General features: G+C 54.3%; 1 protein-coding gene across 1 annotated transcript; it reads left to right on the top strand.

The window, feature by feature from the left end:
* Positions 1-686: 686 nt before the first annotated feature.
* SLC22A17 (solute carrier family 22 member 17) lies at positions 687-8,127 on the top strand. The gene is made up of 11 exons (XM_055132091.1): positions 687-730; positions 975-1,395; positions 1,681-2,175; positions 2,280-2,383; positions 4,622-4,776; positions 5,581-5,746; positions 5,941-6,086; positions 6,394-6,499; positions 6,806-7,023; positions 7,335-7,446; positions 7,526-8,127. Exons 1-11 carry the CDS (start codon positions 687-689, stop codon positions 7,812-7,814), a joined length of 2,256 nt encoding a protein of 751 aa, XP_054988066.1. The 3' UTR covers positions 7,815-8,127.
* Positions 8,128-17,109: the final 8,982 nt, after the last annotated feature.

The following is a 17,109-nucleotide window of genomic DNA, read 5'->3' on the forward strand; positions in this document are numbered from 1 at the left end:
CCATTATTGGAGAGGAGGAAGAGAAGTGAAAGTCAGGGGGCGATGAGACTTAGAAGCTAAGAAAGGAAAAGTGTTGAGAGGAAGAGGTGGTCAGCAGTGCCCACTGTTGCTAAGAAACTATGGCAACTCAACCAGGGGTGGTGGTGAAACCCCTACACGTCTCTCTTTGGAAAGGAGAAGACCAGCTAAAGAAAATCCCCCACCTGATCCTCCTTGTGCAGAAAGTGTTGCTGTAGCTGCCTCTTCACATGCTCTCCTCAGCTGTCAGAGGTGTATGAGGTCCACTCACCTGGCAGCCCGAAAACCTAGCACAGATTCAGGTACCTAATAAAACACTTTACAGATCCTGCTGCTGAATATTTGAGTAGATGGATGCATGGAAGGATGCATAAATGGATAGATGATAGGGGCATGAACAGATGGATGATGGACCAGGGCATAATTGAATGCATGGATGGATGGAGGATGGATGGATGGTGGGTGCATGGATGGGGACAGGTGCATGGATGAGTACTCGGGTGGATGGGTTAATGGGTGGATGGATGGGTGGAGGATAGATCGATGATGGTACATGGATGGAGAATGGATGATGGTGCATGGGTGGATGATGGGTGGGTGGATGACTGGTGAATAGAAGGATGGATGGATGGAAGATAGATCGATGATGGTACATAGATGGAGAATAGATGGATGGTGGTGCATGGGTGGATGATGAGTCAGTGGATGAATGGTGAAGAGATGGATGGATGTGGGTGCATGGATGTGTTTTTGGATGGATGGATGGATGGATGGATGGATGGATGGGTGCATGGATGCATGGATGGATAGATGGTGGGTGCATGGATGGATGGATGGAGAATAAGTGGATGAAGAATGCATAGATGGAAGGATGAAGGATAGGTGGAGGACGAATGGATGGATGGATGGAAGGAACGGAATGGAGGTAACTCGTGACAATCTAGGCTATGCTTCAGCTTTCCCCCATTCTTTCCCCCGCAATGGCCCACAGAGCAAGGGAACAGAGACGGCGCCCCATCCTCTCCCTCCTTTGGGCCCTGGCCCCCCTTTCTCTCTCTGACGAAAAGTCTGGACGAAGGTTCTGCTGACGTGGGAAGGGGGAGGAGAGTCTGGAGGAAGGGGAGGGGAAAGCCGCGCAGAGATCGCAGAGACGACGGAGGCGCCCGCGGCGGCTGCGGAGCGGGGTCTCGGGGCTCCGGTCCGGCTGCGGTGCGCCACCGAGCCAGAAAACAGCGCATCGTTTCGGGGCGGGCCGGCAGGCCCCCTGCGGTCGGCAAGCTGGCTCCGCGGGTAGCCACCGGGACCCCCGAGCCCAATGGCGGGGGCGGCAACAAAATCGACAGCACGGTAGAGATCACCCCCAGCCCCAACGGAGGAGTAAGTGCCCGCGCCTGGGAGGTGTGTGTGGGGGGGCTAGACCGTCCTCGCCCCGCATCCCACCTCACCGAACGCCCGGCGTGCCCCCCGCCCCCGCGCGCGCACCCCAGGCCCTCCTTCTCTCCCTGAACCCCTGCACCCCCTCCCTGCACCCCTCCCTGCAGCCCTCCCTGCACCCCCTCCCTGCACCTCCTCCCTGCAGCCCTCCCTGCATCCCCCCTGCACCCCACCCCTGCACCCCGCTCTGCGGCGCGGCGCTACACCTGCCCCCGCCCCGCCCCGCAGGTCGGGACCCTGGGAGATGCGGTGGCCGGCGAGCAGCTGCAGGGCGAGCGCGAGCGCGCGCGGGAGGGGGCCGAGACGGGCCTGGGCAGCAGCTTGTCGCTGGCCGTGCCCCCCGGCCCCCTGAGCTTCGAGGCGCTGCTGGCCCAGGTGGGGGCGCTGGGCGGCGGCCAGCAGCTGCAGCTCGGCCTCTGCTGCCTGCCCGTGCTCTTCGTGGCGCTGGGCCTGGCCTCCGACCCCATCTTCACGCTGGCGCCCCCGCTGCACTGCCACTACGGGGCCTTGCCCCCCAACGCCTCGGGCTGGGAGCAGCCCCCCAACGCCAGCGGCGCGGGCGTGGCCAGCGCGGCCCTCGCAGCCAGCGCCGCCAGCCGCGTCGCCGCCGCCACCAGCTCAGACCCCGCGTGTAGCGGCTTCGCCCCGCCGGACTTCAACCACTGCCTCAAGGACTGGGACTACAACGGGCTGCCAGTGCTCACCACCAATGCCATAGGCCAGGTGAGGCGGCGTGGCTGGGAGCAGGCCGGGACCCCCGCCCAACCCCCCAACACCCTCTCCGGGGCGCGGGGCCTCACGCCAGCACCATCCCTCTCCGCCCCCAGTGGGACCTGGTGTGTGACCTGGGCTGGCAGGTGATCCTGGAGCAGATCCTGTTCATCTTGGGCTTTGCCTCCGGCTACCTGTTTCTGGGCTACCCCACGGACAGGTGAGGGTGGCCCCGCCCCCGCAGCGGAGGGACAGTGGGGAGGGGTGGGGAGGAGCGGGTGCTGGGGGCGGGGGAGGGGGGAACTGGTGAGGCAGCTGGTGTTTACAAGAGGAAGAAGACTCCGCTGGACTCGCCGTCGCCTCTGCACTAATGTTCCGTGGCACGGAGCCCCGCCCCCTCATCTGCACCCCTCCTCCAGAAATCCTTCAACCGCACCTCCTCTGTACCAGGGAACAGCCCCGACCCCGTCCCCATCCCCAGCCCTCCTGACCACCGCTGACCCCCTCCACCCGCCTCCCTACCCTCAGGGTCAGTGTTGGCCCGCCTGCCTGGACCCTTCACCCCGTCTGCGCGTTCCGTTCTGAAAGATCATTGTTCCTGCACATCCGCGGTCTGTCCCCACTGACCCCCAGGGTGGCTCAGAGCTGTGATCCCCGCCCGCTCAGGGAGGTTCTCTCTCCCACCTATCAACAACTACTTCCGAAGAAAAAGGCCCTCACCCCCAGTCAGCCACAGTCCCACACCTGCTTGTGAGGGACTGCCCTCTGGGGTAGACTGTCCAGCCCCCTGCCATGGGTCAGTGACCACAACAGCACCCCTCAACATACCCATGGGTCCTCAGTGTTAGGATCCTCCCAGGTCAAAAGCTTCATTTCCATGAGCAAGCCCACCTACAACCATCAAAAGCCCTGTTATTGGTTTGTTTTGGGGGTTACCTGGTGATAACTCAGGGTTTTGGGGGACCAAATGGGGCACCAGGGATGGAACCTGGGCTGGCTGTGTGCAAGGCAAGCCCCCTACCCGCTGTACTATCGCTAAGGCCCCCACCAAAAGCCCTCTTTAGATGTGAAATATTCCATCTCTGATTCCCAACACCATCACTACTGACCTGACCAGGTGCTCCATCTCACTGACCACTCCCTGCCTCTCCGGTGATCTACATTCCATCCCAGCAAGGCTTAATTTGATCCCTAGGCTCAACTCCCACAGATTAAAGACAACCCATCGTTCAGTAGTCCAGTCAATTTCCACAGGTCAAATCTATCCCACAGTCACACACCCCTGTGGGCAAATGACCCGAAATCCCCAGGTCAGTGGCCCGTCTTCATGTACTACTGGCCTTCTTGTGAGAAAACAATCATGCAGTCTCCTAAAATCAATAGCCTCCCAAAAAAACTCATGACTAGGGCCAGAGAGATAGTGCAGGAGGTAAGGGGCTTGCCTTGCAGCATCTCCAGTTCTGGGCACAGCATCAGAAACACAGAGCCAGGAAGAAGCCCTGGACACTGCAGAGTATGGCCCCGAAACCAAGCTAGAGCCCATCCCCAGGGAGAAGAAGCCCTACATGTTGAGTTAGGGACTTCACTCAGGAATCGTCGCTCCTTCCCAGTGACCCTAATATTCTTCCTGCTGCCAAGCGTCAAGAGCTGTGTCCTTCCTGACTCACTGACCAAGAGTCCCATCGCCCTGATTTGTGACCCTACCCATAATAGTCACCCTCCAAGGATGAATAGGCTCATCTCATCTAACAGACCCAGCCACCTGGATGAAGATCTGTACATGAATCAAAGACTCCTACCCCCGAGATTCATAACCCAAATCCCATAGCTCAATAGCGGAATCGCCTCTCCAGTGGCCCCAACCCACTTAACCCTCCCTGTGGATTAATTAGACTAAAGCCTCAACCTCGTGGAAAAGTTACCTCATCCCCCCCCCCCATCAAGGTACTCAGTCCCCTAAGATCAAAAGCTCCATCTCCACTGACCAATGCCATCCCCTATACAAGTATCCCATGGCTTCACTCCCACAGATCAATGGCTCTGTCCTCACAACTCAGTGACTCATCTCCTCTGATGAGACTGAGCTAGACCAGCCTCATTCCCCCCTGAACAATAATTTTATCCCATCATTTCTAGCTCTCCTAAGCAACATTCTATTTCTCCATGGGTTGGTCTCCCTGCCAGGGAGAATTCCCTCGTTTATGAGCAAGGAGCCCAGGAACCCAAGTCAATGAACCAAACCGTCCCTGTCCCCTTTGCCCAGTTGCTAGACATTGCTTATCTACGGTCCCTCTGCCTTCCCATCATCCCTCGCCTCAGTCCATCCTTCTGTTCTGACACCTCCAGCTTTGAAGGGCGCAGCTGCCCCCCAATACACACACACACACACACACATGCACGCACGTGCGGAAACTGCCCCGGGAAGTGTGGGTGACGAGAGGCCCTCCCTGCCTTCCAGGTTTGGCCGCCGAGCAATTGTGCTGCTGACCTTGGGGCTGGTGGGCCCCTGCGGAGTGGGAGGGGCGGCCGCCGGCTCCTCTACGGGTGTCATGGCCCTGCGCTTCCTCCTGGGCTTCCTGCTTGCTGGCGTTGACCTTGGAGTCTACCTGATGCGTGAGTGGCCCCTCCCGAAGCCCCTTCCCTGGGGACTTGTACCTGCCTCTCTGCAGCCCCAGCCCTGCCCACCACCCCGTCAGGCCACCCAGGTTCCAGCTGTCCAGAAGCGTAGCTGTCTCTCTGCCCTGACCTTTGAAAGATCCACGACTCTTGCTTATTTTCCTTTTATTTTGTTTGGGGGCCACACCCAGCGGTGCTCAGGGCTTACTCCTGGCTCTGAGCTCAGGGATCACTCCTGGTGGTGCTCAGGGGACCATAATGGGAGGCCGGAGATCGAACCCGGGTCAGCTACGTGCAAGGCAAGCACCTTACCCACTGTACTAATTTTCTGGCCCCGACTCTTGCCTTTCTTTAACCCACCTCCCCTGCCACGGGCTCCCCAAGATTGAGACTAAACCACTGTCAGGGAACAGAACCTCTCAGAGTGACCATGCCCAGTGTCCCTGAGCACCCGAGGGTGTGGCCCCTAAATCAGAAAGAAAAATAGAAAAGCAATCCTGACTAGCTGCACAACCTTAAACAAGGACTGACTGGAAGGTCAGAGGAGAGGGGGGAAGAGAGAGGCCCGTGAGGGGCCCCTCACTAGGGCCCCTGACCCTGTAGCCTCAGGTCTGCCGGGGAGGGTTCCTGAGGAAGCATGCCACTCTGCCATCTGCCTGTCAGAGGGGGGAGGGAGGGAGGGTGGTCTGCGGGAGGAGCCGGCCACGGAGCAAGCAGGCTCTGACCTCATTCTCTGTCCTCCTCCTTCCCTCTCTCTTCTGTCCCCCCTGGCCTGTCCCCCGCTCCCCACTGTGTCTCCAGGCCTGGAGCTGTGCGACCCAACCCAGAGGCTTCGGGTGGCCCTGGCCGGGGAGTTGGTGGGGGTGGGGGGGCACTTCCTGTTCCTGGGCCTGGCCCTTGTGTCTAAGGACTGGCGCTTTCTGCAGCGAATGATCACGGCTCCCTGCATCCTCTTCCTGTTTTATGGGTCAGTATCGTCCCCCACCTGTGCTCTGGGCCTTCCCCTCCCCACCTCCAGCCTCCCTGAGGAGGCCCTCCTCTTCACTGACCCATGACCAGGCCTGGGGGGCGGGGGGACACGGGGGGCTCCCATCCCCTATCTCTGGGTCAGGAGATGGGGCAGCCCACTTACTCCAGAGTGTCCCTTCCACCCGTGCCCAGCTGGCCCGGCCTGTTTCTGGAGTCGGCGAGGTGGCTGATTGTGAAGCGGCAGATCGAGGAGGCCCAGTCTGTGCTGAGGATCCTGGCTGAGCGGAACAGGCCCCACGGGCAGATGCTGGGGGAGGAGGCCCAGGAGGCCCTGCAGGGTAAGGGGCAGGGTGGGGGGACAGGGGTCCCTGCAGGGTCAGGGGCAGGGTGGGGGGACAGGGGTTCCTGCAGGGTAAGGGGCAGGGTGGGGGGACAGGGGTCCCTGCAGGGTAAGGGGCAGGGTGGGGACAGGGTGGGGTAGGGGGCCCCTCAGGTGGTGCCTCATGCACACCTCACAGTGTAACACGCCCCCCATGTGCTGGTAACTGTCCACCTTTTCCACCCTCACCTCGTCCATAGTGCAGGGCCCTGGGTTCCTATACTGTCCCCCCTAACGGACAGCCTCTCTCTCTCTCTCTCCCCAAGACCTGGAGAACACCTGCCCCCTCCCGGCGACATCCTCCTTCTCCTTGGCTTCCCTCCTCAACTACCGCAACCTCTGGAAAAATCTGCTCATCCTGGGCTTCACCAAGTAAGCCTGAGGCCGTGGCCAGGCCAGTGGCTGGGATGGGGTCTGGCTGGTAGCAAGCAGAAGGGGGACTGCAGAGGGGAAGGGTGTGTCTGTGCATGTGTGTGTGTGTGTATACGTGCTTGTGTGTGCATACATGCTTATGTGTGTGCGCGCATGCATGCGTGCTTTGTGTGCATACGTGTGTGCTTGTGTGTGTGTGCATACGTGCATACTTGTGTGTGTGTGTGTGTGTGTGTGTGTGTGTGTGTTCAGGCCCTGCTGACGGCTCTTGACCTGTGCTTGTTTGTCCCCCACCCCTCCACACAGCTTCATTGCCCATGCCATTGGCCACTGCTACCAGCCCATTGGAGGAGGAGGGAGCCCGTCGGACTTCTACCTGTGCTCCCTGCTGGCCAGTGGCACCGCAGCACTGGCCTGTGTCTTCTTGGGGGTGACCGTGGACCGGTTTGGCCGCCGGGGCATCCTTCTCCTCTCCATGACCCTCACGGGCATCGCGTCCCTGGTCCTGCTGGGCCTGTGGGATTGTGAGCACCCTCCCTCCCCCACACTGTGGGCCCAGCCACGGAAGCCCAGCAGAGGTGCCACATGCAGGCTCCGCCACCACTTCGGGCACGGGCCGCCCGAGAACAGAACAACAGAACAGACCCCTGCTCGCCTCTCCCCACCCCTGCCCGTGGCCACGCTCCCTGCCTGATCTCCCCATCTGAGGCTGCCCGGGGCGGGGCCCCCATCCCGGAGCCCAAGCCACAGGATAAGAAACCCAAGGGGCCAATACAGGGACCAGGCTGAGCCCCGCTTCCCTGCACCCCCTCACCTCCCGCTCTCTGTCCTCCAGATCTCAACGACGCGGCCATCACCACTTTCTCTGTCCTGGGCCTCTTTTCCTCCCAAGCTGCTGGCATCCTCAGCACCCTCCTGGCGTCCGAGATCATCCCGACCACTGTGCGGTGAGTTGGGGGTGGGCGGGCGGCTGGACGGGGGCAGCCTCCCCGCAGAGGCTGAGCGCCTTCCTGTCTCTCCCCGCAGGGGCCGCGGCCTGGGCCTGATCATGGCGCTGGGGGCGCTGGGTGGGCTGAGCGGGCCGGCCCAGCGCCTCCACATGGGCCACGGCGCCTTCCTGCAGCACGTGGTGCTGGCGGCCTGCGCCCTCCTCTGCATCCTCAGCATCATGCTGCTCCCCGAGACCAAGCGCAAGCTCCTGCCGGAAGTGCTCCGGGACGGGGAGCTGTGCCGCCGGCCCTCCCTGCTGCGGCAGCCCCCCCCCAACCGCTGTGACCACGTCCCGCTGCTTGCCACCCCCAACCCCGCTCTCTGAGCGCCCTGGTAGAAGGCTGGCCCGTCTAGCAAGGGGGCGCGCCGCCCCGGGGGGCGCGGGGGTGGGGAGGAGCGAGTGAGAAGGGCCGGCAGCGCCAGAAGCCCGGGACAGAAGGGTCGTCCGCACACCCCGCCGCCTTCTCCCCGCTGCTTCGTCTCCGCTTCCTGGGCGCGCGAGTCCAGGGTGGGGAGAGCTTTCCACCCCGTCATCATAGTAGGTCTGGGCTCCCCTCCCGTGCCCAAAGACATCCTCCCAGGCCTCATTCTTTCTTGCGCTCTCATCTGTTTCAATAAAGACATTTTCAGTAAATGAGCATACCCGCGCAGGGACTTCTCTCCTTCCTCCTGGGGGAAGGCTTCTCCGGGCGGGACCTAAATGGATCGTAATTTCCCCGGCCACAATGGAGAGCCCAAAGCTGGGGCTGCCTTGGGTCCCCTGCACCATGCGGTCTCCTGAGCACCGCCAGGGTGCGCCATCGTCTCCCACTCCAGGGTGCTAAGGTGTGACCCGAACATAAAACCGGCTCCTTCCCTCTCCCGACCCTGCCCTCGGAGGCAGACAGCTCCCACCCCTTACTGACAGTCAGCCACCCTGCTGGGGCTGGGCCCGCATGTCACAGGCTAACTTTCATCATTTAACCCCAGGGAACCCTGCAGGTAGGTATTTGATTTTGTTTTGTTTGGGGGCCACACCCGTGCTGTTCAGGGCTTACTCCTGGCTCAATGCTCAGGGATCACTTTCTGCACTGCTTGGGAAACCACATGTGTGCAAGGAGAGAGCCTTAATCCTGAGACTGTCTCTCGGGCCCCACAGTAGGCATTTGGGTAGGTATTTGGACCAGTGATGTTAGTTTTGTGTGTGTGGTTGCCTGCAATAACAAAGGACCCCCTGAGCCGAGGCACAAAGGGGATTCATTGGAGGGGGGAGGGGAGCTCGCCACAGAGAGGGAGCAGCAGGAATGATACTAACAAGGTTAGGAACCAGAGATCCCTGACCAGGGGGTTACAAGAGCAGGAGGGCCTTTGTCAGGACGAATGGCCACACACTGGCCATAGGCCTTTGGGCCACTCCACTGAAGAATCATTTCTAGTGCTACTGACTCCCCATGCTGTGGACAGCCTGGGGGAGGGGACACAAAATCATGGGGGGGGGGGGGGACTTGTGGCTTGCTCTTTCCAGCCTGTATTCTCCCCTTGAACACATCTCTCACTTGCTGGTCTCTGCGTATCTTTACTTGCTTGTTCTTTCAAGCTTATTCTCTCCTGTACACATATTCCTCTCCGCCCCCCCACGCCCCCACCCCAACCCGCTTTGCATCTAATCACATTTGGTTCAATAAAGACTATCTTACTTCACATACACAGAAACACCCCGGGTGCTGAGAGATGGGGGCTGGTGGTTGTGTCCACTGCAGTATCCTCCCCACGTGAGGCTGACAGCAGAGACACCGAGTAGCTCGCCGAGGCCACCAGGCTAAGGATAGGGTTGGGTCAGGACTGGGGCTCTTCGTGGATGCCCTGTGGCCCCTCTCCCAACTCCTTCCAATCTTTGGGCACTGGTCTGTCTTGGCAGCAGGGAGAGGCACCGAGGTGGGTGGCAGGAAGAAACCAGGCCTCCTGCCTCCTGGCTGGGCCAGCCCTGGCTGACCTTTATCACGAGGGCTTATTTCTTTTTTTTTTTTTTGGTTTTTGGATCACACCCGGCGATGCACAGGGGTTAATCCTGGCTCTGCACTCAGGAATTACTCCTGGCGGTGCTCAGGGGACCATATGGGATGCTGGGATTTGAACCCGGGTCAGCCGCGTGCAAGGCAAACGCCCTACCCGCTGTGCTATCACTCCAGCTCCGGAGAGAGGCATTCTTAAGAAAATCCAAGTTTTGAGGCTAGCTTCTAGCCTTCCAGAAAAGGGTGGGCCAGACCCCAGACACACTCCTGGGCTCCAGGGTCCCTCTCTCCTTGCTGTTGGTACATCTGAGACCCAAAGCTCTCTAACCATGCCAGCTACCAAGCCGGTTCCTGAATAACACAGAACGCTCCCGCCCCATTTAGGGACTGGAGTGATAGTACAGCAGTAGCTCAAACCCCCATCCCCCCAAAAAAAGACCTTCCCCATTCAATCTTCAGAGCCTCCTGGAACAGGTATGATGAAAATGATGATGATGATGATGATGATGATGATGATGATGATGATGATGATGATGATGATGAACTGACCTTACTGTCGAGGAAAGGAAGATTCCCCATTCTCCTTCAGAGGCAGAGCTGGGCCTTTGTTCCAGGCCTTCTGGCTGTTCCTCCCCTCTGCCAACATTGCTTCACTGTTACCCACTCTGCCATATTCATTCTGTAGAACAATGGCTAGGGGCTTTCATTGACTCCAGCAGTGACTTTTGGATTGGATGGCCAACGCTGAAGTGGAACACACTCATGACTCCCGAGCAGTAGCCCAGGGGGGAGGGCACTTATCTCGCACATGGCCAGCCCAGGTTCTCTCCCTGGCACCCCATATAAATCCCAGAGTACCGCCAGGAGTGATCCCTGAGAGCAAGGCCAGAAATAAGCCCTGAGCACCATCAGGTGTAGCCTCAAACATTAAAAAAAAATTTTTTTAAACATAATTTAAAAAAATGAAACAAAACACAGTTGTCTCCATAGACTGTGTGAGAAGCAGCAGGAGAGTAACTAAGGAAGCACTCGTGCTGTTGGAAGAGCTCAGGTAAGGCAGAGGAGTTGCCTGTGTGCAGTGACACTGTCCAATGCACACTGAGGAATGGTGCAGAGGGCACGTCAGTGAACCCACTCCACACCCCGGTGTTGGGAAAGGAAGTGAAACTCAGGGAAGGAGAGTGGGAATTCTCTGAAAGCAGTCGTGCTTCCTCCATTGGAAGGAAGCGGGAAAGAGGGCAAGCAAAGGAAAAGGCAACACCAAAAGAACTGAAGCAGCAGCAGCAGCAGCAGCAGGGGAAAACACTCCTTACCCCTGAGCAATTCGTATTGCAGGTGGCAAGGGGTGTGTATGACTGGCATGGGCAGGGAAAGGTAGCTCAAGGGCTGAAGCACATGCTTTGCCTGCAGGCGACCAGCTTCTCTGTTAGTCTCACAGGGTCCCCGAGCAGTGGGAGTCACTCCCAGTACTGCTGGGTGTGGCCCGAAAACAAACTATTATCTTTTCAGTTGCTCTTAACATTCACCAGTCACAAGATCTCACTGGAGCCACATCAATAACCACAGGGAACAGAGCGATGGCACAGTGAGTAGGGCCAGCGTGGCTTGCACACGGCTGACCCTTAGGTTCAATCTCAGGTACCCCATATGGTCCCCCAAGCATGGAGTCATGAGTAAACCAAGAGCACAGCCAGATGTAGTTCAGAAAACTTAAAAAAAAAAAAAATGGGGTGGGAGGAAGGGATAGAAATAGCTAAGGAAAATGTCTTAGTTATTTAGATTGATTTTGATTTTGGGACCACACCCAGCAGTGCTCAGGGCTTACTCCTGACTCTGTGCTCAGGAGTCACTCCTGATGGGCTCAGGGATCACATGAGGTGTCGGGGAATGGGGACTGAGCTTGGATGGGCTGCGTGCAAATATCCCCTTGGATATTTAGATGGAAACTTGAAGAAAAACTCTTGAGTCTGCTCAGGATAGGAAGGAAGAAGAGAGCTGGAAAGGTAGTATAGGAGGATAGGGTGCTTGCCTTGCACATGGCCGATCGAGGTTCGATTCTAGCATCCCATATTTGCTGAGAACTCCCAAGAGTAATTCCTTAGTACAGAGCCAGGAGTTATCTTTGAGTATCGCTGGGTCTCTCTCTCTCTCTCTCTCTCTCTCTCTCTCTCTCTCTCTCTCTCTCTCTCTCTCTCTCTCTCTCTCACACACACACACACACACACACACACACAAGGAAAAAAGAGCACCAGCAGGGCAAAGCTGAGGTGCTGGGGTGCATGTGTTACTGACAGCTTAGGGCGCCAGCATGGCAGAATTGAGGTGCATATGTTACTGACAGTTTTTCCCCTAAGATCAAAACAAAACAAAGATAACTGTTCTCATCATTTCAATATTGTACTCAAGGGTCTTTGTAAGGAAATAAAGCAATAAAATAAAATAACAAAGCACCCAGAGGTTGTGTGCGTCACTCAAGTTGTAGAAGAGTTAGAGACAGTACAGGAAGCAAAGCACTGCCTTACCTGTGGCCACTTCTCCTTGGACCCTAGTGCAATCTATGGAACTACATATGGGCCCCTGGTGTGGCCCAAAGACCCTAAATAAGTAAATAGCAAGTCTTAAAATTTTAAAAAAAGAGCACATGCCTTTCATCTGTGAGGACCTAGGGTTGACCCCTAGTACCATAGAGGTCCCTGAGCATCATCTGGCTTGAAAGAAAGGTAGGAAGGAAAGAAGGGAGGGATGGAAGGAGGCAGGGAGGGAGGGAGGGAAAGAAGGAAGGTTAGGAGGGAAGGAAAGGAGGGAGAGGGAGAGAAGAAAGGGAGAGAAGGAAAGAAAGGAGAGAGAAAGGAAGGAGAGGAAGAAAGAAAAAGAAAGAAAGAAAGAAAGAAAGAAAGAAAGAAAGAAAGAAAGAAAGAAAGAAAGAAAGAAAGAAAGAAAGAAAGAAAGAAAGAAAGAAAGAAAGAAAGAAAGAAAGAAGGAAGGAAGGAAGGAAGGAAGGGAAAGGGAACAAAATGGAAAGGATTATGTAAAACTGTAAACCACAGATGACATGATCTTTCATATTGAGAATCTAACATATGCACCAAAAACCTTTAAGAACTAAGTTCAGAAATGTTATTGGGGGCTGGAGCAATAGCACAGCGGGTAGGGCATTTGCCTTGCACACAGCCGACCTGGGTTCGATTCCCAGCTTCCCATAAGGTCCCCTGAGCACCGCCAGTAGTAATTCCTGAGTGCAGAGCCAGGAGTAACCCCTGTGCATTGCCAGGTGAGACCCAAAAAGAAATAAAAAAAGTTACTAAACTTACAGCTGAATTTGAAGGATATAAAATCAATAAACAAAAAACAATCCTTTCTATAGAAAATAATGAACGATCCCAAAAATAAAATTAAGAAAATAATTGGGGGAGGCCAGAGCAATAGTACAGTGGGTAGGGTGCTTGCCTTGCATGCAGTTGACCTGGGAATCATACCTGGCATCCCATATGGTCCCCCAAGCACTGCCAGGAATGATTTCTGAAAGCAGAGCCAGGAGTAACCCTTGAGTATTGCCTCATGGGCCCCCACTCCAAAAAAGAAAAAAAAATTGGGTGGGAGTACAGCAGTTAGGGCACTTGCCTTGCAGGAGTTAGATTCCCAGCACTCCATACGGTCCCCTGAGCCCCTCCAGGAGTGATCCCTGAGTATATAGCCAGGAGCAAGCCCTGAGCACTGCCAAGAGTAGCCCAAGACCCAAAAAGGAAAAAAAATAATAAGGACTAGGAAGATAGTAGAGGGGCATAAGGCTTTGCATATATGTGGCCAACCCGTATGATCCCCAGCAGCTTATATGATCCTCTGAGCACCTCAAGGAGTGGCCCCCGAACACAGCCAGGAGTATCCCCTGAGCACTGCTGGGTGTGCACTACCCCCACCCCCCAAAAAACAGAACAATTTCACTTAAAATAGTAAGAGCAAACATATTTAGGAATAAATTTTACTTGTGAGAAGTTTGAGTTATCAGTGCTCAGGACTTACCCCTTATCACCCAGAAGTGATCAGGGATAAAATCCTGATGGTGCTCAGGGGACTACAGAGGGTGCCAGGGTTTGAACGCAGAGCAGCTGCCTGCAAGGCCAGTACCCTCCCCAGCATACTATCACTCCAGTCCCTCTTGGTTTTGTTTGGGGGCCACACCCAGCTATGCTCAGGACTTACTCTGGGCTCTGTGCTCAGGACTCACTTCTGGCAGTGCTCAGGGGCTATTGAGGATCAAACCTGGGTCAGCCATCTGTAAGGTAAGTGCAGGCTTGCTGTGCTATCTCTCCAGCCTTAGGTTTCCTTCCAGAGTGATGAAAATACTCTTTACAGAGTAAGTAAAAGTAAGTAAAGTAAGTAAAAGTAAGTAGTAGTGAGTCATACTAACATTATCCCTAGTATATATGAGTGTATACACAACATAAAAACATTATTCAACTGCACACATACTGAGTTTGGGAGGGCAGGGATTGAGTCCAGGGCACATGAGGACCAGGCAGAACCAGTGCACCAGAGGCAAATTTCTGGCCAAAGGTAAGCTTTATGGTACGTAAATTCTATCTCAAAAAAAAAAAAAAAGGGGGGGGGGCCGGAGCGATAGCACAGCGAGTAGGGCGTTTGCCTTGCACGCGGGCGACCCAGGTTCGATCCCCCGCATCCCATATGGTCCCCCAAGCACTTCCAGGAGTAATTCCTGAGTGCAAAGCCAGGAGTAACCCCTGAGCATTGCTGGGTGTGACCCCAAAAAAAGCAAAAAAAAAAACCCAAAAAAACTCACAATAAAACAAAAGACAGAAAACAAAATCCAACCACATTCTAGGGGGTTTTGGTGGGTGCAAGTCAGAGATATGGCAAATCTTTCTTTTTTTTTTAACTAAAGTTCTCTTTAGTGTAAAATGTGACTCAGTTTTTTAAAATGAATCCTAGTATCTAGAAGAGTCCAGCCCTTGACAGGTTTTCAATGTCTGTTCATTGAATAATTACCCAAGGCACAAAACAGGGGGAAGAGATATGAGAAATGAACAGAATTAAAAGACATTCTAAGATTAGAGTATGATTCAAGAAAGGTGACTCATTTTAACCACTTATAAAAAAAAGAAAACTGTTATATTACTGAAATACAAAAAAATAAAAAAAGGAGCAACTGCTTTTCACCATTGCTGTCAGGTTTGGCAAATCCTACCTGAAAACCTGCTGGGCTGTCTTCCTTTGGTCACCTCTTATCACCCAGGGGTCCTTTAAGGTCCTGTGACTCTGACTCTCAACTCCAGCAAAGAAATCTCCTGGACAGGCTCCTGGAATCTCGTTCCTAAAGACACGGTTCTCCCAACAGAACCCCAGGAGTGTACAGGCTTGCTCCATTCCTTGCTCAACAGGTGGTTTTAGTGCTTAACAGAATAGCCAATCTTTCCTCCCAAAAAAATGATATATTTTTTTTTAATTTGAGGTTTGGGCCACACCCACCAATACTCAGGGCTTCCTCCTGGCTCTGTGCTCAGGGAGCGTTCATGGTAATGCTTAGGGGATCACATGTGGCTCCAGGGATCAAACCCTGAAACCCTCTAGCCACATGCAAGGCAGGCACCCTACCTGCTGTGCTATTGCTCTGACCCCAAAACCAATTTTCTTTCCATGTACTTCCTTTTTTTTTTTCTTTTTTTAGGAGGGTGGGATGTGGTTTGGGCTACATCCAGCAGTGCTCAGGTACTCCTGGTGATGCTGGAAGACCATGTATGATGCCAGGGATCAAACCAGGGGTCAGCCACATGCAAGGCAAGTACCCTACATGCTGTACTCTCGCTCTGGCCCTCATGTACTGAGGATGATGCAGGAAAGAGAGACAAGGGAAGGCGGGAAATGGATACCTACCTATAGAAACTATAAAGGTATTTGTCCACCAGTGACTACTGGCAGGCACTGAGGTCATGTGGAGGCACAATCCATGCCCTAAAGGAACTAAGAGTCTAATGGGGAAACGAAGACATAATTATTTTAATTACAAAATCATGAAGTGCTAGAGATAGGAGCAATTTGCCCTTCATGCAGGAGTGATTTGCTCTGACTAGGGCGTCACTGTGGTATTTATACCTTGATTTTGAGCAGATGAATTGGACATAGCAGGCCGGAGAAACACCATGAACAGTGCATGGAAGTGAAAACTCAACTGAAGTGCACTGTATCCAGGGTAGGGCAGGATGTGGTTGGTAGAATTTAGACAGGACCAAACCGGAAAAAGTCCTGAAGTTATCCTTACTGGTGGTGGCACTGCCAGGAGTCCTACACATCACTGTTTGTGGGCTCCCTCCCTCAGCCCCCCCAAAAAGGACCCTGGACACTGCAAGTAACTTCTGGACACACCTGTTGTTCAGGAGCATGTTTCAAGGTCGCAAGAAGCTGTAAGCATATGTGTAAGCAATGCAACAATACCGTCAGACACTACCACCATGTGTGCCAAACACAATGAAGAACCCACAATATTACAGGTGACCCAGCAAGCACAACTAAAATATGTCCCCAACTGTAGAGCCCTGGGTCATCACACTATCAAGAGTAGGAAGGAACAATGTGTGTGTGTTGTGGGGGGGATTAAATGCAAAAAGATCCATGGGTCCCATCAACACATCACAAATATAAAGGCAAAAAGACTTTTCAATCCCCAAGTGCCAATTTCAGGGATTATGCTAGTCATCTAGTGCCCCCTGGTGGAACAGTGAGATCTTAATAGTACTAATAGCATCACACCATCTAGCATCTAGTTCTATAGTTTAGTTCAATAGTTCAGTGGTAGAAGTGATATTACTTCAGTGGCAGAAGGCATCCTAGTATGAAGTACTAAGTCTAACACCCAATACCACACTTTATCCAGTTGTCAAGGTGTGCAGAATTCTCTCCCCTTAAGATGTTTAGTTACTGACTGGGAGTGAGTGGGAGTGAAGATAGACTGTTGGCAACTACACCACCTCTGCTTCGCTGATGACATCATTCTAATAACACCAAACATTAGCCAAGCGGCACGAATGCTGGCCGACTTTGACCGTGAGTGTGGAAAGGTCGATCTGCAGCTGAATCTCACAAAGACAATGTTCATAAGAAACGAACTAGTTCCTGATGTTCCATTTGCTCTCAACAGAACGACATCTCCGAATGCAGCAATTTATGTGTACCTGGGTCAAGAACTCATGACGAACGACTTGGCGCCAGAACTGCACAGGGGGAAGAGAGCAGCGTGGAATGCCTTCAAAAGTGTTGAAGTTGTTACGAGGACGAAGAACCTCTGGCTCTGGGCACATCTTTTCGACTCCACCGTTTTTCCTGCACTAACATACACCTCAGAGACCTGGGCCCTACAAAAACAGAATGAGAACGCTATTTGGGTCTCCCAAAGAGGAATCGAAAGAGCTATGCTTGGAGTATCACGTTTCACTCAAGTGAGAGGAGGAATCCAAATTTCTGACCTCCATCAATGATCGAGGATCTGATCGAGGATCAGAGATGCTGCCTCATTTGCCAAGGCGCTGAAAATCAGATCGGCCAGACACGTAATGCAATTTGGAGACGACTGCTGGACTAGAGCTGTTAGCAACTGGATTCCACAGGACATCAAAAGAA

The sequence above is a fragment of the Sorex araneus genome, chromosome 3, assembly GCF_027595985.1.
Source record: "Sorex araneus isolate mSorAra2 chromosome 3, mSorAra2.pri, whole genome shotgun sequence".
NCBI lineage: Eukaryota > Metazoa > Chordata > Mammalia > Eulipotyphla > Soricidae > Sorex > Sorex araneus.

Coding starts and splice junctions, on each gene's coding strand:
- SLC22A17 (XM_055132091.1), top strand. CDS start 687: ATGGATGGTGGTGCATGGGTGGATGATGAGTCAGTGGATGAATG. Junction 731..974: donor GATGAGTCAGTGGATGAATG/GTGAAGAGATGG, acceptor GCTATGCTTCAG/CTTTCCCCCATTCTTTCCCC. Junction 1,396..1,680: donor CCCCCAGCCCCAACGGAGGA/GTAAGTGCCCGC, acceptor CCCGCCCCGCAG/GTCGGGACCCTGGGAGATGC.